The sequence below is a fragment of the Macrosteles quadrilineatus genome, unplaced genomic scaffold, assembly GCF_028750875.1.
Source record: "Macrosteles quadrilineatus isolate MER2022 unplaced genomic scaffold, UCM_ALF_1.0 Scaffold_6__1_contigs__length_79288215, whole genome shotgun sequence".
Lineage (NCBI taxonomy): Eukaryota > Metazoa > Arthropoda > Insecta > Hemiptera > Cicadellidae > Macrosteles > Macrosteles quadrilineatus.
This window is the reverse complement of record NW_026542599.1, coordinates 5,630,480-5,658,223: the sequence shown is the minus strand read 5'-3', so window position 1 is coordinate 5,658,223 and position 27,744 is coordinate 5,630,480. Positions and strand designations below refer to the sequence as shown.

General features: G+C 32.1%; 1 protein-coding gene across 2 annotated transcripts in view; it reads right to left on the bottom strand.

Moving 5' to 3' along the window:
- LOC128996308 (band 4.1-like protein 4) overlaps window positions 1-27,744 on the bottom strand; it is a 252,108-nt gene that overhangs the window by 128,226 nt on the left and 96,138 nt on the right. For both annotated transcript variants that reach the window (XM_054421549.1, XM_054421550.1), the window contains exon 4: window positions 13,311-13,353. In XM_054421549.1, coding sequence (XP_054277524.1) covers window positions 13,311-13,353 — 43 coding nt within the window. The remainder of the gene's footprint in view (window positions 1-13,310; window positions 13,354-27,744) is intronic.

Below are 27,744 nucleotides of genomic sequence, written 5' to 3'. Positions count from 1 at the left end.
GGCTTTGCATTACAAAAATCTACACATTATTTGGGATTATAAGTTAAAAAAATTTTATAACTGCATAACTTAATTTGGTGTATATTTTTTAAATATTTTTTAAGTACCAGCTAATGTAAAGTTCTTTAAATTTATACAACAATTATATGATTGGAATCTGTGTTCTACGATCGCGTCTCATCCTTAAGGCACAGACAATATAAAATACTTTAATGGTTTATGCCATTGTCTGTGCTTAAGGCCTGGTTTCCAATCACCAAGACTAGCGACATGCTACCCGCTGGCTCTAGCTCGGTGGTTTGGAGAGAAGAACTAGAAATAAAACAGATATCCATCATGCAAGGAGAGCTTGCTCTGTTTTAGAGATGTTTCTTCGACAAATGTCATTTTTTTTATTCTGGTTTAAGCTATTTTGCTGATGGCCTTGCTTAGATGTTGTTCCCATAGCTTAATCTTTATGTACAAATAAACAAAAAGTATTGAGAACTTTTCCTAACATCTAGTAAATAAAATATATTTTTTCAACTAATGAGATAAATCAAAATAAAGCCGTATTCCACTTAATGCCGTCGTTGGATAATGTTTTTTGTCCTAGACGCTAGGCACGAGCCCAGGATGGTTTTTTACATTACTTAATACCTAGGGGTTGCGGCATTATCATTTAGATAAAATCCGTAGGTCATCTGGCGGTATTCGAACCCGGGACCTCGGGGACTCAAGTCCCGCGCTCCTAACACTAGAACAGCTCGCTCCAAATTTGAATAATCATTAGCGCAAATGCATTTTAGCAAACAGATATTTTTCCAACAACCATTGTTCCGTTTTACAAATGAAACCACAAACGAGCGTTTCCAAGCAGCGATTCTAATCCAAATCCAGTCCCAATTAAGCATATTTGCCCTGCAAGACGTCGGCAAGCAATTGCGTCGTCTCTGCCAAGGATTAGCATCCGAGAAACAATTGGAGGTTGAGGAATTACCGGCCTAACCAGGGATTGGCAACAAGTCAACAAGCAGAACAGAAGCTCAAGATTACAACATAAAATCTCATTACAGGATGATAATTATATCGGGATTAGTCAACTGCCAGTTGCTTATAGTAGTATATCAAAATTGCTTGTAATGAAGAATAATTTTCAATTGTAATAATATATTAACTAGAATTTGTATATCAAAAAGGACACTGTTCTAAACACAGGGGAATTAAAGCATATTTATTGTCGTAACTTTGTTATTTTGTATCATTCATTTCTCATTTTATTCTCTTTTTATATCAATTATTCTCGTTTGAATACTTGGGTAATTGTTTTATTAGGCAAACCCTAGATTGTGTATTTCTTGGGTTAAATCTGTCACTTCTTTAGAAATGAGTTTAAGACGTTAAACCCACTAAGCTGGGTAAATTTCTTTTATTAGAATATTATGACTGGACATACAGTTGGACGTTAAATAAAAGCGGGAAATTATTTATGAAATATTTTAGGGTTTTAGTTGGGCTTTAAAGAAACCTCTTCAACCGACACGGACACGGTTAAAAGGACAGGGATATTGTGATTTCTAAATTTCTGCAGTCAATATAGATTTTCCAGTTCAATTTCAATAACTAGGTGGTCAACTATTCAATTTGGAACATGGGGCAATAGAATAATCCAGAGATAAAAATAACAAACGTATAGATTATCACCTTTTACTATTAGCACTTAACATTTACATACTTAAAATATTTACAACTCTTAATCAAAATCAATTTAGAATTTAAAAGCTTCACATTGATTTAAACATTCAGGGCTGAAAGGCTATATAATCCTAATAAATTAGTAAACTGAATAAACATCCATGTATTGAAGAGCATCACCCATTTTCCCCATTTTCCAACAGTTTTCAATTAGTTGTCTCGAATACCCGATATAAGCAGTAATTGAATTAGGATTACTTTGTCAATGAAATGCGCGCAATCAGTTTGATTCAGTTTATTGTTTTTGTTCGAGGACAAAGAGAATTGCATAAAAAGTCATTTGTGCGAAAACACAATTGAAGTTACGAGAGGCTAATGGCTGAAGTGATGACAAAAGCTGAATTGATACTTTCAACAATTGATAGGTGAATTTGATTATGTAAATTACATTTGAGGGTTACATGTATGATAGTACTTTTACAATATGATAACTCGGTTAACGAGTTTTCCTTTATAAGTAAATTTCATTCCCTATTTTATTTATTTATTGGAAGGAGAAGTTCTCCAACATAAAAAAATTGATATTTTTCCACGAAACAGGACGAGGAGCAAAATACAAGTTGTTAAATAAAAAACCTAAGAAAATACTGTACATTATTTATAATTTAATATTTTGGTTTCATGATAGTCGTTAATTTATTTTACACACTCCAGTTTGGACTTGATCGCCTTGTTACTGGTCCAAGACGTTCGTCATAGTAAAATCGATATGTATTTTGGGCATGTGCATATGAACCGTATTTGAAAGCCGTATTTAATTTTATCAGGACAATACTCAACAGCTAAAATTAAAATAAATGTGTTTTTACATTAAAACGTTTCATCGCTAGTATTACAACTTTATTCTAGAAAATACCTTTCTTATTGGGTTCACAAGTGCAAGACCTAAGAAGCTATTTGATGATTTGAAACTGGCATAAGATTTGCTTGATCATTGGGGTCTTAATGCTTGTCCAGCTGATTTGGTCCGTAACAAAACCTTTATCTCATTCATTTAACGTAAATTTCGCACTCATATTCATCTGACCAATGTCCTATGACATCTAACCTTATGTCAGCTTTACATGAAAAAACCCAAACAAAATATTTGAAGAAAATACACAAAAGTAGTAAAATACAACACAAAATGGTGGGGTACATTTACAGCCTCGAAACTCACGAAACATAAACTAAAGGATTCAGTAAGCCAAAGATGTAACACAAATGGAAACCGATCCAGAATAAATACAGGGGAAGAACTTTCCTAATGGGTCATCAGTTAAGTTAAGGGCCTAATAAACGAAACCGAAACGCACCATTAATTAACCAACTGGAAAAGGGAGGAACAGTTCCAAATTAGCATTTGGTTGGGGAGGGTTGTCCCATCCCCGCTGAGGATTTCTAAAAGGAAATTAGCAATCAAAACAAATCTCTATTTGGCTAACAAGAAGCTACGCCTGCCAAGAAGTGTAATAAAGTTATCCGGCGGTTTTGTGAATAAGGATACAATAACGATTGTTATAAATTCCAAGAGGAATAACAAGCTAATTGTGTTAAATTGACAATAATAAGTCGATAATGTAGATTTATGTTACATGGTACATTTATTTTCTAATCCTTACGCGTGCAATTATGATAATGTTATTTACCTTTTGCTTCAGAATTCGTCAATCCAAGTACTCTCATTTCATAATTTGTAATAGTATATTACGTTACTAGTCCTGAAATTATGTGTTTACCGGACGAGTGTGGACGTTACCATATGATTTCGGTAAATACATTTTGGACGAGTTACGTACGATAGTTTACGCTATACTACTAAATCTGTACAGATCCTCATATATTACCACCAACAAAAGGACTAAAAATCACCAGTCACAACCTCTAAGAGAGGTTATGTTTTTGTTTATAACCACTCATTGCCACCTAAATACAGTATAATCTGCTGATTGGTGTCCGGTAAAACTTATTATATATGATTAAGCTGGCGGGAAACAGCTGTTTTCTGGACTAAATCCTTGCGTGGGAAGTTAGTCAAAATAGTGTAGTGTGGCGTAAACATAATTACATGTCGTGAAGTAATTACCATTATTAAGTTTTACCAAAATTAACACAAAACTGAAACTCTTTGTGTCGTAAGTTTATAATTATTTTAAGTTAATTCAATAAAACAGCAATGGCAAAGTCAACTTGCGTGTCACTTGCACTGTTTAATTCATGGCATTTTCTTGATGGAGAATTATACTCAACAAAGGTGTTATTGTTTAAAAACTAAGAAATTGCAAACAAAAATTTGAAAGTTTTTTTACAATAATATTATAATCTAAAGAACTAGTATTTTATATATTAATTATTAGGGAGTGAAACTATCCATGCTTACTCTGTTGATTTGCAATGCTAATAAAGAATGAAAGATAAGTAAGAGTAACTCTGGGACTAGAATGATACTCGGTTATTGTTTCAGAGTTTATAGCAAGTAAGATAGCATCGCCTGAAGCCACAGACAAATAAATTCTTAGGATTGTAGATCATGATGTTGAATTATCTAAGGTGGTTTACTCAAATGCATTTCTAAAACAGCGCAGCTTTGTTGTTTAAATGTTCATAGTTTCCTCGTTTCAAATTGTGTATTATTTTAAATATGGAGATATAGTTAATCAATATTCCACTTTGACTGTTCATTTCATCACATATTGTAAACATACAATCGTTTTGCATGATTGGAAATATTTAACAGGATTGTTATTATATATGCAGGATTGTTTAAACTACAAAAATATAGAGCTTAAAGTGTAAATATTTTCCAATAATAGTTGTTTCTAATTAAATAAAACCGAAGATTTAAAAAACCTATGGGACTTTATCAATGGGGCTTTAAGAATTAAGATCCACGGAAGACGGAAAACTTTCGTGTCTGAATATATAAGAAATATCATTATTTATTAACACCATTTATTAATATTATATATTTTAATAATTATTATTATATATTACAATTGCAAAATTGAATATGGTAAGCACTAACTTAACGTTCTCGGTACAAATAACACAAAATAGTGATGTACGATTATTCCTTACCATTAAATGTATTTTCCAGAGTCTCATCTGAATTTTAATATTTTTCTTCGTCTAAAAACAAAGAAGACTGGAAAACTGCCTGAGAAGTTTTAATTACAGCGGTTTTGTCAAGGGAGACGACGAGGAAACCTTCCATAAACATTTTACTCCCTTCGTCCAAGAAGAACTTATTTCCTCCGTCACCTGAATCAAGTTTTCTGTATAGAAGTACGAACTGGAAAATATATGTATTTTCTACTGTTACAAAAGGAATAAAATCACCCAATTGTTTTCCAGAGGGTTTTTTGTGAACTAACCGGGGTCGGGTCTTAGTAAAGACGGTGTAAGAATAAAATCTATTTCTCTACAGGGAAATAAGAAGTTACATATTTTCAATTGTCTGGGTAGCCGAGTGATTATAGTGCTCGCCTTTAAATCTGAAGGTCGCTGTTTTGATTCCAGGCGAGATAATTACCAGATCCAGATGACATTTGTCATTGTACTAACAATTAAGTTAACCATGCTTTGGACCATTCCCTTACAACAAACGTTAATATCCGACTATCTAATAAAAACCGCAACCAATAACATATTCTGTCTTATGCTGATTTCTATATTGGAATCACAAAAATAAAATAATTAACATTTAATCTCCTTAACTTTAAGGTTATGAAGCCCAACTTGTTTACTTATCAGTTTGAAGTAAGATTCAAGATAACAGGAATCATAGCTCTGTAACCAAAAAGAAGGGACAGTGTAAACGGGAAAAAGTTGCAAATAAAAATCAAATTACATAACTTTACGTGAATTACTTAGGAATATTTTTATTGTCATTTTGTTCCCTCGTCTTTTATCTTTTATTGGTTGTCTCTTTTGTACTGTTTTATCAAGTTTAGTTAAACAGTAAACACATCAATTAATGATTGATTATTATATATAAAAACTTCGTCAGATGTACAAAACCCACCAATATGCCAAACACCAATGCAATGTTTTAATATTTCTCAAAGCCTATTTATTAAGACAAGAAAATACGCCAGTATTTTTTACCATTCAACACTAACAAAAGCCAAGAGCGAGGTAAGAAAAGTGTCCAAACCAAGAAATCTGCCTCCACTCCAGTGTAAACGACGATAAGACCCTGCGACAAACAGGCCTTAATTACATCCTCCATTCGTCCTTTTTTCAAATCTCGACGCTCAAATTAACAGCCCTCACCGACACTGCAACCTCTCAGTTAACAACAGTTGCTTTATTTTTGAAATTAAATTAATCCGATTTTAAAACTCGTTTCACATCAATCCCCAAACCGTCACAGCTCTTAAGACTCTTTGCTTCATTACAAAAGAGGGTTCTTGAGTTATGCCCTTTTGATATTTTTCCGCTAATGGAGTTTGTGCAAAGTGAACAACGCTTTTCAAAATTAATATTTTTGCTGAAATACTTTTAGGGGAACCTTTTAAGGAATTAGTTATAAAGGCTACTTAACGCGGTTATAATTTATTCGTCTTAAGACTAAGTTTTTTAAAAGTATTTTAAAGTATTTTATTTTATGAAATTAGTAGTTAAAATTTTTCAGTTGGTTATTTTGGAGAATTTTCAAATAGTTACAATATTTCACATTGCTTTGAAACCTACATTAACCCTAGACTACCTACATCATTAGAACCATCATCTTGATCAGAATCGTAAGTGTTATTAAATTTACTGAAAGTACATAACAATTCGTCTAATAAACTTGTAATAATATATTTGCACTTATACTGTTAACTCATGAGACAGTAAGTACATAGCATGACATCATGACAGTATAGGTGTAAATACTTTGACAAGTGTTATTAATCGTATTTTTATGCACTTTAAGTTCTTATCGTGAATATTATACAGATTGTACCCTTTGGAGTTTAAACCTATAAGATCGTCTAATATTGCTAAAATACCAGTATCGCTCTTTCTTCTCCTTCTTACACTGTATTTTCTCATTTCTGGGGTTGTTTGTTACCTTATGTGCACAGAAATCAAGCTCATGTAGATGGAAAACTCAAGGTTTAAAAAAACACATATTTATAAAAGCAAGATTACAATTAGAGTGTTTTATATAGAAAATTAAAATAAGAATATCTTGAAAATATTGTGAATTATTGCCAATAAGGTATCATAAACCACTAACCTTTTTAAAACTGTCGCAATTAACTCGATAAATTTACAAAACTAAGAAACACGGAATAATACTACTTTGAGTTTTAACAAGCGATTTTACCTGCACGTGCAATGATGCATAGTAACTTCAAAGGACAGATTTCTATTCTGGGGTCACGATATCAACTAACAACCCCTTACCAACCATCGTACCACCCATAATAAACTCTTGGTACTGGCAAGTTAAGAAATGTTATTATGTTTTTCACTCACAGATAAACAGGGGAAAATGGAAATTTTGGAAAAAGACTAAATGTCTGTTTTGTGGTTTCTGATCTGACGTAAGACTTGATATTATTAATATTTCAGAATTATCGTAAGACGGATTTAATCTAAAAAAACATTCCATTCTCATATAATATGTCTGGAGATATTTGGCCCTTATATCATTATGTTTATGAACGAAGAAAGTTACTTTTTATCATTAAAAGTATCGTATGCATAGATGAATAGGATATAATGAGTAGTGAAGTCCGAGAGCTAAAACCATTTAGTTTCTACATGTTGAAGTACTAGAACACCAGTTCATTATAATTTAATGATCTCTTCAACATATCTCACAGTTAGGTCTGCGGCAGTGGATTAGTTTTGTTGAAATATGCGACTTTTATATGTAACAGAGTTTATTAGATGGGCCTCTGTAAAATCAGGTAACAGATGGTATTGAATGAACGTCTTACAGTATCTAACAAAAATGAGTGAGTACTTATTTGATTTTGAAAAATTGACAAAAAGCAAAAACAAATTATATATGTAATATATCCTTACAGCATGATAAAACTGGCTGAAACTCTGGTAATTTTTCATCTTCTCCAAAACCAAAGAAGGAAAACTATTCTCGTACGGTAATCAAATTTTGATGCCGTATTTTGATTATTTACATTTTATGAAAACCCATTTATATGAAAAACCTTTAAGTCTCAAGGGGATAAACCAAAATGTAGAAAATATAAGTGGTGGGAAATCTTTCCATTTTAATTGCTTGGATGGTTAGGCGAGATACTGCATTAGACGATAGGGTGATATAATATACAAAGGTGTCATTAATAGTAATAAAATGTTTTAAATCAATAAATTTAAAATCATCAATAAAATACACCAGGATTACTAAACTAAACACTAAGGTGACTCTTGATACATTATTTATTTTCCTAAAATAAACTGAATAAAAGTTTGGTGAGTAATTAATTATGAAACAGTTCTGAGTTATCAATGGCAGTTTTATCACTTCGCTTAAATTTCTTAAATTAATATGGTAAGACACTGTGATGTAAATTCACACCATTCATAACAAGTTTTTCATTTTTTATAAATTTAGAAAATAGTATATTCCATAACAAAAGTGGAAAGTGAGTGGTTACATATTTTCATTACATATTTGAGACCATATGTATGAAATGAGATATTTTCAAGCACTTTAAATATGGTCGATAGCCTAATTATGGTGTAAACATGGTCTTACAATTAGGTTCAAACAAGACACGTCAATCAATTTCTTTAATATCCATCCGTGCATTTAATATAAATATTAATGAAGTTTCACAGAAAAATCATACGTACTATTTTATATTTACCACAGATCCAATATTCGTTTCAAAATGTATACTGGAGGAAAAATAAGTCTTATCATATAAATGCAAATACACTATAAATAGCACAAAGTATAATACATTTGTGTCTAGCCCCAAATTGAGTTAATCATGTGGTAAGTGTTATGTTTCAAAACAAAAATTATTAATAGAGTCCTGAATTAAAGACCAAATTAGTTTACCAAAGATAAAAACTAATTTGTCTAAGATACCAATTGAATATACGAGTTAATGTGGGAAATACATGTCACATCTCTTTGTACAACTAGCATTCACAAAAATTAAATTAGATGCAATTGCATTTATATTTAATATATAAAACAAAACAAATCACTGTATAAAGAACAGTATCACAATTCGTTACAAGGATAAAATTAAAAACGTTAGACCAGGAAGCGCAAACTGCTCTCAGACAAATTAAAATAACTCCAGAACAACTGAGAAAGCGAAGTGACTTAATTGAAATTGCATTTTATTCAGCAAACTGGATTAAATTAAAATCGGCAACAGTGAGATAGAAAATGTCTTGAGTTTGGCCAGAGAAGGAGTAATACAAGGAATACTCTCGAGGGCGTAAGGGTTGGTAATTTCGACGTTGGATTCGAAACAAAAACAGGGCTAGTGGACAGAACCCGTAATTAAGGGCTGTTTGGGACGAGGGGCTTGGGGGGGGGGCTCAGTATTTTTCACTTAAGATGACTTCACAACAGATTTCTCGGTTTGGACATCTTTACTCACACTTGCTGTTTTAATTGCCTCTCGTTTTTCTGGATTCGAAATTTTAGTAATATTTACCTACCTTAAACTTGAATGTTTTGCATTTGGTAATTGAAAATATGTTTTTCCTATCACTTTTTTTGGGGGGGGGAGAGGGGGGGGTATAAAAGACAGTTTACCGTATAAATCAACGACAAATAAGTTTATTTTAAATTGATTGATGTACAGTACATAATTATTTATTATAGAAGAAAGCGGACCATTAATTTAGACAGTATAGTAATTTTATGATGTTATAAACCACAAATTGTATAAAAAAAATGTTATATAAGAATGTAATAATGAAATGACTTCCTTTTGTTAAGTTATCATAATTATTGTTGATTATTATTTATTATCTATAATTATTGTTATTTATTATTTATAATTGGTGCTTATTAAATTGTGCACGTATAATCTGCTACACTTATATTGTTATTTATTAGTAAAATATATGTATTTTTCAGATAACCAAATGATGGTATGAGAGTTTTTAATGAATGATGCTAGACATAAAATCTGTTCTAATTTATTGTTTATTTATTTGTTATAAATGGTCGCACTGCTTGAAAAGCGGCCAGTCAATTTCCAAACACTGACAATGTCTGTAATAATTTTTTACTCAATGGAAAAAATTAATTTATTCATATTTCCACAGCAAATAGTTAGCACTAGAGAAACTTACTAGTCCGTGAGGGTTTAAAGAGATCATTAAAATTTAATGACACAGCGCCTAGGACACTACTGCGTTATTCATAAAATTAATTTTTAGTGACTTGCCAGACGTATTGTTGGATGAAAATTTAGCAGATAGCTATTGTTTGATCACGCTAAAATTAATTTAGCAATTTTGTTTAAAATTGAACAATTTATTAATCTCTAACATCAACAAGATTTCAAAATCCAAATATATGACGTGTAAATTTACCGTAGCATCTGCCATGACGTGATTAACTCTATGGACTCGCTTGCCGATACAAGCACGTACTGGTCACTACACAGCAAATCACTTGTTACCCCCACCACCTCCAATTTACCGCCCTCTGACCCTCAACAGCAAATATTTACGCCTGATCGTCACTTGGAGAGCCCTCATTGCCTCTCCAGATAACATACGAACTCCTTCATCTTGCCGACGACGTCTGTTTAGCCTTTACTAATTCTATTGTAGGTTTTGTTGAATTTTACAAATATCTTTCACAAATATCTATACACAGGTAATTTCTGTTTAGGTTTGTTACCTAAGGTTTTTTCCTTAACACTGGATCCAGCTCATCTTGATCATTTAAAACCCAAGGTTTTGAGTAAAGAAACAGCTTATCTAACTCAACCACAAATCTATCACTCACTCCATACTACTTGTATCCTCTATATTCTATATTGTATCTATATATATTGTGTTACTTGTATATTCGTGTTAAATTACGTACCTAGTTAGCGTAGCTGTCTCAAAGTGAGATGAGGATAATTTTACAGCTCGTATTTACGGCTATTAAAATAATTTCAAATCACAATTCCACTATAACACTGTAAAAAAATGTGATGTTAATTTGAGTCCCAGACAGCGAGCGCTGGTGTCAATTACTTGTATATTGTCAAGTTACTCTTAAACCAATCCAAATTGTAAGGACACCTTTTGTGTCAAATCGACAACACTGAAACAAAAACAAGGAAAAAATAACCAACCCTCTGTGAGAGAATAAATTTTACATATCATAGCAGTGTGTGTGTGTGTGTGTGTGTTGCTTGCCTAGTTGTTAGCTAGCCTTCAAACTTCGGTGTACGAGGGACGGTTTCGGTTCCCGGTGTATCAAAATTTGAGAATTTGGTTCCTTTCATTTTAAAGGACAAAGATGTGGGTACATTACAACTGACAATACTATCGTGTTTTACACAAAAGGCATTATCAAATTTTCTAAATTAAAGTTCTATTGCAACTGGATCTGATTTTTACAGTCCCTAACGAGGGAACCTGATCAGTTCCCACATCCTGTAGCGGGTGATTGGCGAAGAAACTCTGCAATTAATGCGAGCAGCGGAAGCGAGCTCACCAATTATCCGATCATTTCCATGATAATCTGCGGATATCAGAACTCCCTCCTCTGGTTTACAGCACTCACGGATCTTGCGAGTAAGTAAAAATGCTTTGTTTGAAAAATAATTGAAAATCGAAAGATCAGTGTCATTATAGCAAAAATATAGGTTAGGTTGGGAAAAGACCAGTAACTTTAGGTAAAAAAAAAAAATGGTAACTAAGGATTGGGACTGGTGAGTTAAGTTTACAGCTTATTTTATTAAGTGGCCCAGTGGTTATTAATATCGCAGTCAAATCTGAAGATCACTAGTTTAATTCCAATATATCGATTCTGTGCGCAAGATGCATTTGATTTTTTCATTATTCTATCAACGTTAGATGGAAACAAAATATGGGCATTATAGGCAGTCACAAGACCAAGGTTGGTAAATTTTCCTTACGATAAAAAAAATAAAATAAAATAAATAAAAAAAACTATGGGTAGACAAAATTTAAAAACGTCAAATTAACTGTTCCAAAAGTCCAAAATAGTCAGAAGGGTTTAAGCCAATTTCTCTATCAAGCGTTTAAGATTTATATGTTTAAAAGGCCTTCAAATACACAGTCTATATATAATTGTTATATAACCTAAAATACCTTAATTGTTACATTTAACGTTAAAATACTCAACAAAAGACCCTCTGAATTGCTTTTAACTTAAAAAAAAGAAAAACCTTTTGTTTCAAATGTTTGTGACGTGCGAGATACAGTATTTGACTTGGTATAAAAAATAAAGCGTTTCAATAATTAAATATCTAGCCAATCAATATCAAAGTTTCATGACAAATAAAATACATTTTAAGTTTTCAATTTTTATATGACGTCCAGTGATATCCTTTCACATGCGAATATCTACTTCTAGATTATCAGTATTATTATCAACGTGTTGACAATTATTTTACACAAGTAAACAAATACACTGTTAACACGTCTGGTCCCTTACAAATTGACTTACCGTTTTACCTTCTTTATATAATGACTTTAAACATGGTCAATTGTTTAATGACTTTAAACAATTTCACAAAATTAGCATATTCAGAAAAAATATATCTCTCTGAAATAGGAAAAAAATAAAATATTCCCAAGTAAAATATCCGAAAGAATACAAAATCGAAGACTTAAGAGGGATTCAACGAGTAAGCTATCGAAAAGAGGGAAGTTGAGATCCCAGCGTCTCAACCGTTCCGATCCTCTTTTATGAGCCATCGGAATACATAAGATATAAACATAAAACATACAATAGACCCAGTATCGAGCGCTGAGGAATATCTAGAGAGATCTGCAATGAAAGTTGCGCTGAAGGCGAAGAGGGTGAAGATAAAACTTAACAATATCTTCTAAGCTTACACACTTTATAAAATCTGAATGCTTACATCTAACACGCCTGACAATAATAGCTATGTTTGGAATTACAAAAAATATAACATTTTTATGTCACACGGACATACTCAATACAATAATAAAATTTGAGGTAAAGTCTAGCCCCAAAATATTCTAAATACATCAAATCAATCAAAACAAATACCTTTCGACATTAAAAAGGATTAAAATATACATAGGCACTTATTGTCATTAGTAAGGAATTTATCATGTAGGGGAACAGCACGCTGTTTGAATGTGAATCTGTGTCATTTTATTTTATTTCATAAATGTTTGTTACCAGGTTTAAGTACATCTTCTAGACTAAAATTTTCTAGACTAAAGGTATAAACTATTGTAATGAGGATTTAACGTTTTTTTTTTTAATATTTTTACTTTAGTAGATAATAATGAGGATCGTTCAGAGAAAAAAACTATTGAACGTATCTGGGCAAAATATACATTTAGGATTAAGTTTGAGCCTAATGAATTGGTATTTGTCTAAAAATTTACTTCTCTTGATGTGCTTTACTAGCAATACAACAATTTTATAACAAACTCACCCTTTAGTTGTTTTGACACCTTTTTCGTTGTATCCAGCCAGTGCTGAAAAATATAAATTAATATTAGGTTTTTCAGCCATAACAATCATGTATCACTAAAACCGATTTCCCTAACAGCATTCTAATGGACTCGAAATAAATGTATGGATAAGGTAGATAGTGAGAATAACATAATTAGTTTGCTAAGGGTTGTGCTATTTAAAAGCACTTTCAATATTTTCCCCTGTATTACGAGTATTTATTTAAAAATAATAGTTGGCTACACACGTATTCATTAGGAATTAGAAATATCATTAGTTTAAGTTACACATGATAATATAAGTATTAACTATTCATTGTTGTACTGAATGAAAACGTGCAATGATTTAACAAACTCATTTATCCCTCCAAAATATATTATGGATACAGTACTTTTTTAATGAATATTATTCTAATTATTTAGCTATTTTATTAATATAACGAATAATGAAGACTAAATTATAGTTTGGATTTGCAGATTAGATCACATAAAACTTCAGTTATTATAAGGTCAAAGAAAACCCATAGCTGTCCTTAAAACTTGATTACACTTATCATTTATTTTCAAATAACTAATAGAATTTCAGTGAAGAGAAATAACCAGTTAGTGTTACTTTAATGTGTTTACAGTCATTTTTTGATTTATGTAATTACAAGGTAATAAATATTTACTAAAAAATATATATTTCGAATTACTTCAAAAATACATAGTGAGATTATTTATTGTTAATAAAATAACTATTAAAAGGGTTCTTTGTTAACTATGTTTTTGATTTTTATTATTGTTAATAATTTGACGTCATAATTCATAGATAAAAGACTTGTATTTTCTGTAGAAATGGAAGCAGTAAAAGCGAATTTTAGAGAACAGAGAAACACGAAACCAAGAGAATTAACGTAAAAGCCACCCATACACTTAAGCGTCAACACTGGAGCTAGCAAAATACCTCCTCTTTGCTGTTTAAGTAGATTATGTTGAGTATTATACAAAGATATCTCAGATTTTTTTTAATACTCAACATAACTGTTTTACAAACGGTAAAACAGCTGTGATCCAATTGGTGCAAATATTTATGTATAGTCGTATAGTGTACAATAAGTATAATTGGTGTAAAGTTATTGTTTCAGTTATAGCAGCGTGGTATGGTGTATTTGTCTAACGTTAATTTAGCGCAATTTTGTAAATAGAATGTGTCATTCAGGAAAGTTTAGGAATACACATATTATAGAGAAAACTATAAAGATTTAGATACCGAGGGGGAAGTTAGGATTAGAAATATCAGATTGGACGGACACAATCTAAGATTAGTTTAGATTTGTGGAACTCCAACAGCTTAGGGAGCGATATTTTAGATAAATATGAGGGAATGATGTTTATTGAATTGATAAGGTTATAGAATTTTTAGTAACTAAAATTAAAAGGATCTATAGCCAAGACCATTTATCAAAATAGATCTGGTACTGTGTACAATAATCAAATACAAGGTCTAGTGTTTCAAACTACTGATTTTTCTCAGGATCGAACAGACAATCTTTTGATAACTCGCTATTTAAAAATTTTTAATGCATCAAAGACTAACTTAACACTCAAGAAGGCAGAAAAGCATAAGTATAGTATTAACATGACAAGGTCAGCTGGAAAGATGCCTAAGAAGACCAGGAACGTAAAACGTATGTAAACAAATTAGCTTTGTTTAATACCAAAAAGCCACGGAAGTAACTAAAAATAAGTGAAATAATAAAATACAAACAAATCTAAGATAAACCTAACTAAATTTAAACTTCATCAGTAGTAAGTAAAACTAAGGCTTGTGTGTTTCCCAAACTCATGGAGAAAAACACAAATCTCACCCTTATAACATAAGGTCAAATGTTCACTTCAAATTAATGATTGAAAATTTAGTTTTGAAATTATTTTCGTATACCATAACGTTTGAATTTTTGTTGTTTGGCTAAAAGGGAGAGAAAGAGTTTCCAAAATAAGCCCTGGAGACAATTTCTTAAATAGCGGGTGTGGAAGGGTGGGCTTAAGTTTTATGAAGCGAGCTTTATGTGCGGAGCTTCGTCCCCGCCGTGTTTGGAAACAAATCTGTCCTTCCTTGCGAATTTAGGAAACAATTTACCACTTTTCTATAAAAATATGAATACGAACTTACATCTATAACTTTGTTAGAAGAATTATTCTATCATTAATACAGATGTTTTATTAAAAAAGACTAGTTTCAATTGTATAAAATACAACGTAGTGTTGTAATTATTATTTGCTTGGCTAGGGTATACTTTTGAGCAGTGCTCTATAGATCTAACTTATAATAAAGTATTATGGTAATAACACCCATTTTTAGCGAATTTCCTTATAGGTACGACCATCGACTATATAACCACAACAGTTGTAACCACAGTTGTGGTTATATAGTCAATGGTAAGACTCATGGTAACACTTGAGCCCGGGACCGATTTACTTTTCCAATTTTTCACTATACCTTTTTAAAGAGCTTAAAAAAACAAATAATTTAATAACACAATTCGTAACATCCTAGTAGCTGGGTTACAGGACGTTGCCACCGTCACAGTCAAATAAATATTTGATTTATTTTGAGCTATAAATACTTCTACAGTAATTACTCCTAATACTAAACCCACCATTACCTAATCTAGTACAAAAATAACTACCAAAACGTTTAGTAATAGACGACGCTATGATTGCTAGCTCTATGAAACCAACTGAAGAAGCCATTAAGACAATGTACCTATGTTGCCGGTTGCTGTCTGAAGGGGCGTACAAAAGGGGGTTATTGTTTAACTGGGGGGGGGGAGATAAACAGCCCCTGAGTTAACCACTTGAAGGGGTGGGACTTTAACCTCTTGTGGAGATGGTCAACAGTTATTGCTTCTTACCAAGACGTTAATAGTGGGTCTCGTACGACCTTTATCTCCTAGCCCTCCCTTTACCCGACGTCCAAACACATTTATGGAGAAGATGTTTTTGAAAAAACTAGGCTAAAATTGTACCGTGTTACGTGTTTTTTTTTATTTTTTAAATAACATGCACATAGTAAACATAATTGCCAATGACATTTATTAGGTTTAAATATTTAAGTATTTCAGTGACTTTTCGGATCAAATTTTAAAAATAATTCTTTAGAATAGGGATTCATTTTTTATTTTTACTTTAGTCTTACCTAAAAACTACTTTTCCGGATTTATAAAAGAGTAGGCCTATACTTAATTTGTGCCTTTAGACTCTAGGAATTTGTACATTGCATCTATTTGAACTATACATAGCCAACTTTCTATTGAAATAGAACATAATTGAAATTGTTTCAATTTCGAAAACTACACAATATACTAATCAGTAAACAGCATACAAATGATTAAGTTGGTAACATTCTAGAAATCAGAAGGGCAAAACACGAAGATTAACGTAATCCCGTGCAAGGACTGAAGCTAACACTAAAATCTATAAAAAAATAGTATCGAGATGTATGCTAATACATTTCATGGTTTCTAATTTAAGGTTTATACATGAAACAGAACCACACCCACAAATATTATAAATTACTAGTGCACCTGTTGCTCGAATTCGAGCAATTGAAAAGTATTACAGGCGTTATTTCAAATTCGCTTTGAAACAGTCATATTTTCCGATGACTTAAAAAAATAACTCAAAGATAATGTAATAAATCACTCGACTCCAGTTATCGAAACTGAAAACGAACTCACTCTGAAAACGAACGCTCTTGTGTGTATCATGTGTTTACTATGAACAGCTGTAATTAATACAAATTATTCGTCTGTTAAATAAACAAAATCTTTTCATCTTAAGATATACATTGGGGTTTTGAACGCCTGTGGGGAAAAGCCCGAGGACTCTTATTACAGGAATTGGTGAAAGGGGGCGTCTACACAAAAAATACTTAATTTTGACACATCGTTTATAAAAATCCGTCCATTATCAACGGAGGAGTAGTGTTTCGTAGAAAACGCCTTCACGTATTATATATAAGGATTTTTTTCAATTATGAAATTAAAGTTAGCAGCTTCTTTTAACCTTGCAATTGTCCGTCCACATGTGCTTATAAGCCTGTGGGTGTAACGTATTACATATTAACATTTACTATGTTATACAATAAGCTTGACAATGATATAAAATGTAAAGCGACCGGTGAGCCAGTTCAGTAATGAATGAATTGTGCTGAAAAAGTGTTAGCGATTTTTGCAGCGGGCCGAAAATATTTTAATAATTGGCTGCCCACAAGGTTCACAGTCCGCAACGCTACCAATTCACTAAAAAACTAAATCACCACTATCTGAAAACATTGTAGGCAAAGATTTTATTCCGGTTGCTTCGTCTAGTTTTTTCACTGTAAACAATTCTTTTCTAAATGTACTAGATATTTGGCAAATGAAGTTGATTTAAAACAATACTAATCCAACATGTATGAGAGAACTGTTTTGAATTTCGTTTCAAAAATGAATATATAAGACGAACTCTGGAGACACTTTCTAAACATCACGTGAAGACAGTGTAGGTTTACTACGCAAGGTTTATATGAGAGGAGCACTGTAATATAAATTCCAGAACAGTAGCAGTAAGTCTTTGGTAAAATATTCTATCTGTTGAATCAGTTTAAACATTTATTCGTGTAATAAAATAAACTATAAAATTAATTATTATTATTTTTAATAATTTTCAAGTTTTAATATTCCATAAAAACACACATCATAACGTTTTGTGGTATTTAAAACTAGTTTCAAAAGTTATGTTAAAAATTGCCTGCTATGGTTGTCACAAATAAATGTGTGTACATAATTATTTATCTTATAAATTAAATTACCAAGGCAACACTAAATAAATAAAAGCCCTAAAAATTACACAACATAAAAATAAACACGCTTCTTCAGTATAGGCGCAGATAAGTTTATTCTCGGCATAGGTAGGTTATGTTAAACCAGAGAGGCCAGATCAAAGACTCCAACCAAGGATTATACTTCCAGATAAACATTTTGTTAATTAAAGAAACCTCTGGGAGTATTAAGACACGATAGGGTTTAGGGGACGAAAAATACCCAGAGGGGTGGAATAAAGAGACTGAACAATCTCTTAGAGGGCTGCTTAGATTTTACGGTGTTTATATCGCGGGGGTGGTATTTCGAGCACACAGCTGGACCAAAGTCCTCCTAGCTTTGGAGCCAAGGTTTGAGAAATCGGCGGTAAAAATTGTTTAACTCTTGGACAATGTACACGAACCAGTGAAGACGGTCTATAAGATTACACTTCTAATCTATATAAAACATAACTATTTAAATATGGTTGTGTTTTAAAAAGTCATCCATTTAAGAACTTTCATTTTCAAAGCGAGTTAGTTTGTTAAAAGTAAAAGCTAGCATGAACAAACCGATAAAAATGCAATTAATTAAATATATGTTTGTAAAAGGCTTATTAGCATGCTAAAAGCTTTTGACTAAGTCCAACTATAATAGTAATGAAATGAATAATTATTTACATTAGAGTCATCAAATTACAATGAGCTCCATGCATATACTCATAACAAACTGTTTAATAAACTTTTGCTTAAAGTGGGCGGGGGGTAGAAAAGTTTAGGAAAACAAAAATCATTTGGATAAATAAACGGGTAATTTAGTACATCCGATTATTACCCCCAAATACTTTTTTTTTACATATGATAAAGAAAATAGCCCCCCCAGAACAGAAAACCAGCACACTAAGCAAATTTGTATTCACCTGCATGGATTTTAACAACTTTTCCCATTGAAGTGATATTATTATCTTGTAAAATGGTTTTCATTACTGGGGACTTCAATACAAAAAAAAAAAAACTGAATCGGCATCAGCTCTATTATCTTATGAGACTACGGTGACAGATTATTCCTTACAGGAAAAAATCGCTTAAGTTGCCTACTATTTCCGGGGGTTTCAATTGTATCAATATTTAAACTGTGTGTCATTTACTGTTTTAATAAAAAGGAAAAGGTTTCAAAGGTTCAAGAGTCAGCGGCGGAACAACAAAGGACTGCGAGTGAAGTGGAGTTAAATATACTCTAATTGTCTTCTAACAACTGGCTAAGTGACGTTTGTGTATAACTGTTAAGTCTCAAACATACAGTATTTGTAAGGTCAAAAATTAAACCGCGTGTTTCAAGAAAAGGAGCAAAATTATAATCATTAATGGTAGTAGTCTAGTTTGAATTATAGAGTAATCAATACCTTTTTCGTCAAGTAAAAAAACCTTATAGTTAATGGGAAGGAAGATGGTGGTATATTTGGTAAATGTGTAAATATTAAATTTAGGAAATAAAATTTATTTTGTAATTCCAAAACCAGGTAAAAAAATATATTTAATGAAAATATTACTTAGTACTTATATTTTTGAATATTCTGTAGGCCTTCTAACAATGAAAATGCTAAGAGCGAATAGAAATTCCATAGATCATTCCTTTTCTTCATAACAGCATAAATATATGGATTTTGAATTGGTTTACTTATGAGGGCTACTAAATAATGTTCAATGTACAATAAGTATAAAAGAATATACTGTTATAACAAGGAAATTTAACCAGCTCTACTTAGAGAGTGGTTAAAAGTAAGGAAGAACAAGGAAAAAGGGACAAAATATAAAGAAGACCGACACAATCTCTTAAAGGAGCCGTTTAGGTTTTACTGGTGTTATACGGCGCGGAACAAACATCCAGAACACGGGGTTGACCTAACTGAAAGTGGCTTGGATAAAAAAAAACTAAAGATAGGTAGCATTGATTTTCGATACTGAGACAGACATAACTTCAAACTTCGCCAATTTAGCACATGAAGAACACAGTCATACAAAGTTCTCCTAGAGCATGCGAATTATTGACCTCTTGCATACTATGCTAGTTTATGGGAAAAAATATACTGCAGTTCTAAGAAAATAATTATAAAACTCTGCAAAGCTCTAAACTAGTAGTGTGACTACATTCAGTCACCATATTAATAAGTGTTACGGGTATTCATACAGTTACATAGTTTTATATTTGTTAATCTACAGTTGGAAATTTATTTCTCGGGTAACATTATTTTATGATATAAATAATATTCAGCTTATTTGGAAAGCTATAAATAATCTATGGCTTGTTATGTTATTTGCTAATTGACAGTGTAATGTTTGTTAAATTGGTATCAGCTAATATTTTGCTGTGTAAATATTATCTATTTGATGGGCCACTAAATCAGTTTTAGTTACTAGAGCTTTTCAGTATTAAACCTATTTCCAATCTCTCTAATGGTTTTCCTTTAATGAAAAGAAAAACAATTAGAGAAATTGGGAGCGCTAGGAAATACCTGTGGTAAATACCTCTTGGCCATGGTAATGTAATTAAAAAGTAAAGCAAAGCTCTTAAGCTTTAAAATAATAAATATTCTAAAAACGTCATCAAAATAAAGGAATGAAACATATAGAAAACCGACCTTACATTTTACGGTGTCGTGAGTATATTTTCACAATTCAAAGGCAATGATAATTTTCAATCATGTTACTAATCAATGAAACAGTCCACTAGTGTACATAACTCAAATCCAAGTTTATGTGGAACTTGACATTGTTTGTCCTTGGCTAGTTAAAGTGGTACAAGTAAGCTCAGGGGAGCAAAGTTCTTACTGTCGCCGCCAATCTATTACTGTCCCACAACATTATTAATCCCTTAACCCTCCACAATTCTCCCCCTAGACACCTGTAAGTGACGTCCCCAACACAAACTTGGACAAACAAGTATAGTTATGGGGCGAGGCTGTGTAATGGATACATTTGGAGGGAAGATTAATTCGGAGGGAAGTGGATATCAGGTTAGTTCGTAGATCAAGTGTCCGGTATCAAAAATAACTCTTAATTCGTTCAGTTTGATAAATAATAAATACTTGTGTTTTCACATTTAACACAGAGAGCACGTGTTTTAACAAGTAGCACAGGATACTGTTTTAAGCCGCAGGAAATATTATTGCGAAATCGTTTTTGTAAAAATTTGTATTTAGCAAAGTTAGGCCTTACAAACTAATACTATTTTTAACAAGATTGAAGGAACAATAATAATTTTCCATTGATTGAAATGTAATTAAATATTAAGGTGAGGTTGAGTAAATGATATAAAGATCAAAGACATGCAAAATTAATTATTTCAATTATATTAGGCATAAAACAGCAAATTTTCAAACATATTTAATGACGTCCAAACTATACTAAGCGTCACAAATAACACAGAAGATACATTATCCGGTTAATATTTTAAGTAACCGTATTCTTGCAAAGATGCAGCGATTCTACAAGTATTAATAAAATTAATAATTAACTTATAATTTGTATAACTGTATTTATTTATAATAATTTTAACTGGAAGACTTATTTTAGATTATATCAAACTGTATAACCTTGAAATGCTGTCACAACAATAAATTTTAAACATTATAAATTGAGAAAAAATTAAATTTAACCTATACCAAAAATACACAATATTTGTCTGATTAATAAGCAATATCACTCAAATACCACGATATTCCTATAGCAGGCTCATTAAAAACATAATACAAACTGCGTTATGGTAAATTAATTGCTGTGAAAACATAAAGGTAGCTTTTCCCAATTAACACAAAACACAGACTGTTAGGTAGATTAACAGCTCACAACTCACCAAATTGGCTTTTAGCAACTTTGTAATGGGGTAAGTTTTCCCGCCAATTCGACCCCCTTCGTCGCCTTAAACCGAATCAGACATTTCATCATGCTTATTTTTCGAGTCGTTGCATTATTTACCATTTGCTTGGTTAGGTTACTTTTGCCAATTTTCGTAAAGAGTTTCCTTAAAGGCTAAATTAGATTTTTTTTTGGGGGGGGGGGTTACTTTAACATTATATATAGATAGTTTTCAAAGTTTTCCTTAGTAGTTCAATTGACAAATTACTTATTGTGTGGAAATAAGTGTTGGAAGTTGTTTCTATTGGAACCTCTAATCAGTCTTAATACCATAAATACATTTTTAATGGTTCAAAACTGGGCCCAACTGTTATCGATCATTAGGCTTTTAATACATAATCTGGTTTTAATCAGTAACAAAGATGTGAAATTTATTCATTCTCATTCATTCAACACTCATCTTAATCTTAAAATACATATATTTATTCGTACGGATAAATTGATCATATTCATCATTGGACGTTAAGTAACAATTTGCCTCCTAAAAATAACACATCTTTCTTAGTTATTTTTGTTCAATAAAAAAAAAAAAGTGAAACACACGCTGATGTAATGTGTTTTCATAATTTTACTTTCTGTTAAAGCTAAGATACGTTTTTAACTAATTTGTTAATTAAGATTAACATATTCCATTACAATAACAGTTTTAGAATTTTAAGGGAACATTAATGAAATATTTGCTTACGGAACTTGCACTGCCTACCAGAGCTAAGTTAAATTCAACTCGTTATTAAATAGTAAAGGGAAGTGGAAAGTACAAAGCGACTGCCTCAGGCCTATGAGTTTTCTCACCTCCTCAGAGACAAAAGCTTGAGTTTAATTTACTTTGTGCTGTGTGATGTTGCCGCGACCCAGTGGCTCGGAATCCACTAGTCACACTTGTACTTATATGAATGTCCTTTGTATCCTATGGTACTAGGGTTGAGGCAGGAACCGTTTCGCACACACCTCAGGCTATTAGTACATGGTCACTGAGCTATCACATTGAATTAACCATTGGTGATTGGCTGGGTTTGAACCTGGGACCTCGTGGACGAAAGTCCTGCATTCTAACACTATACCAGCTCAACAATATTGATAAAATGAGGATGGTTCTCTTAGACATTCACATTTTTCTGGTAAATGATTTATTTTTTTTAATGCGAAAAGATTTTGGATTTGTTAGGAACTCTCCATTTAGTATGAATCTAGGTAGAATCCAATCAATTGTTAGAGCACAGTATACGATTTTACAAGCCTTACGACCGTGAAGTTATAAAAAATTAGAGTAATTTAGACAGTATTTTAATTTTCGTTAGGCCTAATGTCGATTAAAACAAATGATGATTTCTAAAAAGAAGATACTACGTCGTCTAACATAAAATTTTGTGTTTGCAAGTAAACATGAGTATGTTTACATTATTTTAAGCTATTAAAAGGTACACAATAAATAATTATTTACTATTTAAACTTTAAGATATTAAAAAAATGCTATTTTTAATAAGATACTTCCAAAAAAATGAATCATTGCTCCTGGCTCCATTTCAATAAAATCACAAGGATAAACTATTGAATAAAACTATTGCAGACAAACTATTTAATAAAATTCTTCGAATTATTAACTGTCAATACAGTATTTTTAAAGTCATGCCTACACCATCAAATGTATCACCATTAAAGAGCAATGAAGGAAGCAACTGTTCTCAATTAACTCAAAGGGAAGCTATTTAGATAGATTAACGGCACACAACTTAACAATTGACCAACTTTGTAATGGACCAAGTTTTCCACTTATTTGGGAAGCACAATTTTGTACTTTGGTTTTGAGGTCATATTCTGGGAGTTCATTGACAAGTAAGACTTATATTTAATAGTATCTCTTAAAATACGTGTAATTAAAGAAATCATTTATTTAAAACCAATTTTTTTAGCTACTGTAATGCAGCGTCATAGAAAAAAATGGTTTGGGTGTGTTTTAATTTAGATTCGTTTATTTATGTTATGATGGAAAACATAACTATTTAACACATTTGTAATGACAAAAGTACACTTCAAATATTTCTCTTGGAGCCTAATTCACTATACGGACACTTGATTTAAAACAATTTTGTTTATGTTGACACCAGAGAAGTTAAGTTTTGTTTTAAAACTTAAAAACTATTTTTAATAAAAGTCTTAACCCTTAATGTCTTAAGAATCAACCAGCTGTGGAAGTTTACTCAGCTGGCAGGTTTAAAAAAAACAGTGGTTTTCCTTTAAACAAGATATAACTCAACAGTTTATAGTAGTTAATTATAGTATAAACGTCAGGTTACATCAAGCTTTGTTTGACCTCTTAATGCTTCACATCCTAATATCACAAAGTTAAAGATATATGTATTATAATTTTCAAATTACACAGTAAAAAAAATGTTCTATGATTAGGGAAGTAATATGCAAAAGATAACTTTAAAATTAATAAAATCTCCCTGAATGCTCAGTGATAAGTACCATCTTAAGGATTATTATTTAATATCAACTATATCAAGTAATAATTTGATACAACATTTATAATGCTACCAGTCACACCATCGTTATAACTTGAGACTTTCACTGGAGTCTGTAAGCTCAAATCTGTACTCGCTTTACGACAGAACTTGTTATTGCACGTTGTAAATCTCCTAAGTTTTATTACTTGTTCGATATAGGAACTAGACAGAATGTCACTGTAAAACCGTACAGAAATATCCCAAAGTTATTGGAAGCGATTACGATTTTATACAATGCAAAAGCCGAAGTATATTTTGAAAGCAAGTAAATTTTGTTAACCTGATTCAATTAATTTATTTGTAAGAAAAAAATATACTATCCAACTTATACAGTAGTGTAACAGTTAATTTGACATGAGCATGAAATTAGTTTCGATGTTGATAAAAATAAAGTTTGTGAAACGCGTTTTCTTATTCAGGAGACAAATAAATACTTAGGCCTATGACAACTATAAAATAAAATGGTAATGTACCAATCAAAAAGGCACGGATCAAAGACTACCAATAGCAAATAAAACTATGACACTCACTGGACCTATTTCCTGCGGGTTTTGTCAAAAGAAAGGTCATGGAAGAAATTCAAATCACGTTTTATTTCACAAAACATACTTTTAGTCGAGTTTTCGACTACGGGGCGAGCTCTCATCTAAAACTAGTAAAACAATTTACATTACGACAGGAAATTTCACGAAAATTGCAATTATCGTAGTGACTATACGATGTTACACGACAATGAACAATTTAATATCTATATAAATTTTCAATAGATAATATTTTCTTATGAAAAATCTGCGAATAAATTTTACTGTCAGAAAGATGCAATGTTGTTTCGCCTCCAGCTGATTCCTGACCCCAGGGATACAGAACTACTTTTCTCCTACAGTCCCCCGACAAAGTTGGCTTCCTTGTACTGTTTATAGTACAGAAAGCTGCTAATTGCTGCATATTTATACTTTGTCGTACGGTTTATACTTTGGCGCACATCAGGATTCCAACGAAGCAACACAAAACAGCGTGGTTCTATTATGCACGTAATCCGTGTACGCTTGGAAATAGGTTGGCAACACTTAGATAATAATACCATGAGCAGCTGATTGACTATTACAACTACGATTTAACCTGTCATTTCGTGTTTAAAGTTTATGTTCTCTTTTCGGTATTTCTGAACTTTCTGGACTTTTCTTCAAAACTTTTTTAAAACATGCCTACAATCTTAATAAACAAGAAAATACCTTTAAAACATTTTTTGCGCGGAAACCACTGCAAATAACAAAAATATACGGAACTATTTTCTCAAGTTGCGGAGCACATTGCTTGCCGAGGAAAAATAGCGGAGTGATACGGACCGGGAACTACTTTCTCTAGGGCACCTATTTGTGTTGCCAGCTGAACCTAAAAACGTGTTGTATAGTGTTTGAAAGACTAATTATTTATATGCTTTATAGTGACTGTAGGAAAAATATAATGTGTAACACGAGTGCAAAAAGGCCTTTGCTGCACAGTTACACAAAGAACTAGTCCCAAGACTGACACAGCCGTTTTCGCTGCAATCGTTGAAATACTATATTTCATCACTAGGACCCCAATGACCCATCTCGACTATACCACAAGTTTAACTAACGAAGTCAAAAAATGAGCAAGGTCGAAAAGATGTGTCTGGGCCTTGTGATGAAGAGCCACTGCACGATGAATTTGTGCATTGTTCACCATTAACAGGTTACAGTTTCGATTACCACTCCTAAACACATAATGAAATAACACTTTTGTAAATAGGGACTATTTTCTTCCGCATAATTAGCGGACGAATTATAAAAGAGTACACGATGTCTTCAACTTCCAAAAAGATACTTAAGTCTTGAAAACCATCGATACAAAATAAGCATTTTCGCTGAATGATCACAACGAAGTTTTTTCATGTTGAAAATCACCCTCCAAACAATTTTCTGAATTACATTTTACACAAACCCTATAACCAGTAGGGTTTTATGGTGCGGTAGGGTTGGCAATGCGTTTGGTAAATGAGTGGCGAGAAGCGGAGCGCATGAAAAGAGCCCGAAATTTTAATCCCCAAAAAGGTTCACTAATCTTAAGCATGGAAAGAGCCTGGGTCTCCACAGGTACCTGAGGAGGAGGACGCTGATTCGTGTTCTGAAATAGCGTTGTGTTTGGTTGGGTTAGGTTAGGTTAAGTTAGGATAGGTTAGGTTAGGTTAAGTTAGGTTAGGTAAACAGACTATATCTTTTAGTAATGTAAATATCTTTTAATAATCTATCTTTTAATAATTCATATTTTAACCTTGTATCTTTTAATATTGTAAATAAATTCATGTATTTCAACTGTGTTATTGGTTCTTTCTCCTTTAAAGACTCGTTGTGAAAGTTCTAGGAAAAGCCCGGGCTCTTTTCGCAACGTCCTGGGAGGGACCTTGGAGGTTCGGGCGCTTTTCAAGCGTCTGCCTGAGTTTTTGGGCTCTTTTCATGTGCGCTCGCGAGAAGCACCAGTATGGCCAGACACCACGCGTGTTGGCCTAATTGAATTATCCTGTTCTGTTTTCGGCGGTGTAAACATCCATGCTCATGTCGTCAGAGGGGGGGGGGTGGGATGAGGGGAGGGAGAGAATGGGGTTCCTCAAAGTGAATCCCGTAGTAACAACGCCTTGTTCTCTTATCTTGTCTAAACGAAATGGTCCTTATTTGTGAGAGGTTTTTAGTAGTTGAATATTTAATTACTAAATGATTTATAGGGTTTTGTTAAAACAAAACTAATATTCTCATCTTAATTAGAACATTACTCATATGAATTGTTTCAACTGATTTTGTGAGGGTGAAATAGGAATTTCACAAAATAAAATTCAGAAATACTTTTGTAAAATTAACAGAGGGAAAACAATAAACAATTTAAAAATTTTGTTTTAAATAATTGTTGTAATGTTTTTCATTGGTAGATATAAATATGCTTAATCCTTTTGGTACTTGTAACCCCATGGAAGTCGAGCAAAAAATAAACGTGAAAACTGTATTTTGGAATATATGGTTCTAAAGTTTTCGTTACGCCGTTGCTCTATGTTTATTTACCATTGGTAACCGATGTACTCAAATTTACTCGTTTAGGATTGACACCATGTACTTTACTTTTTTTGTATTATCTTCATGTGAACAAATAAATATG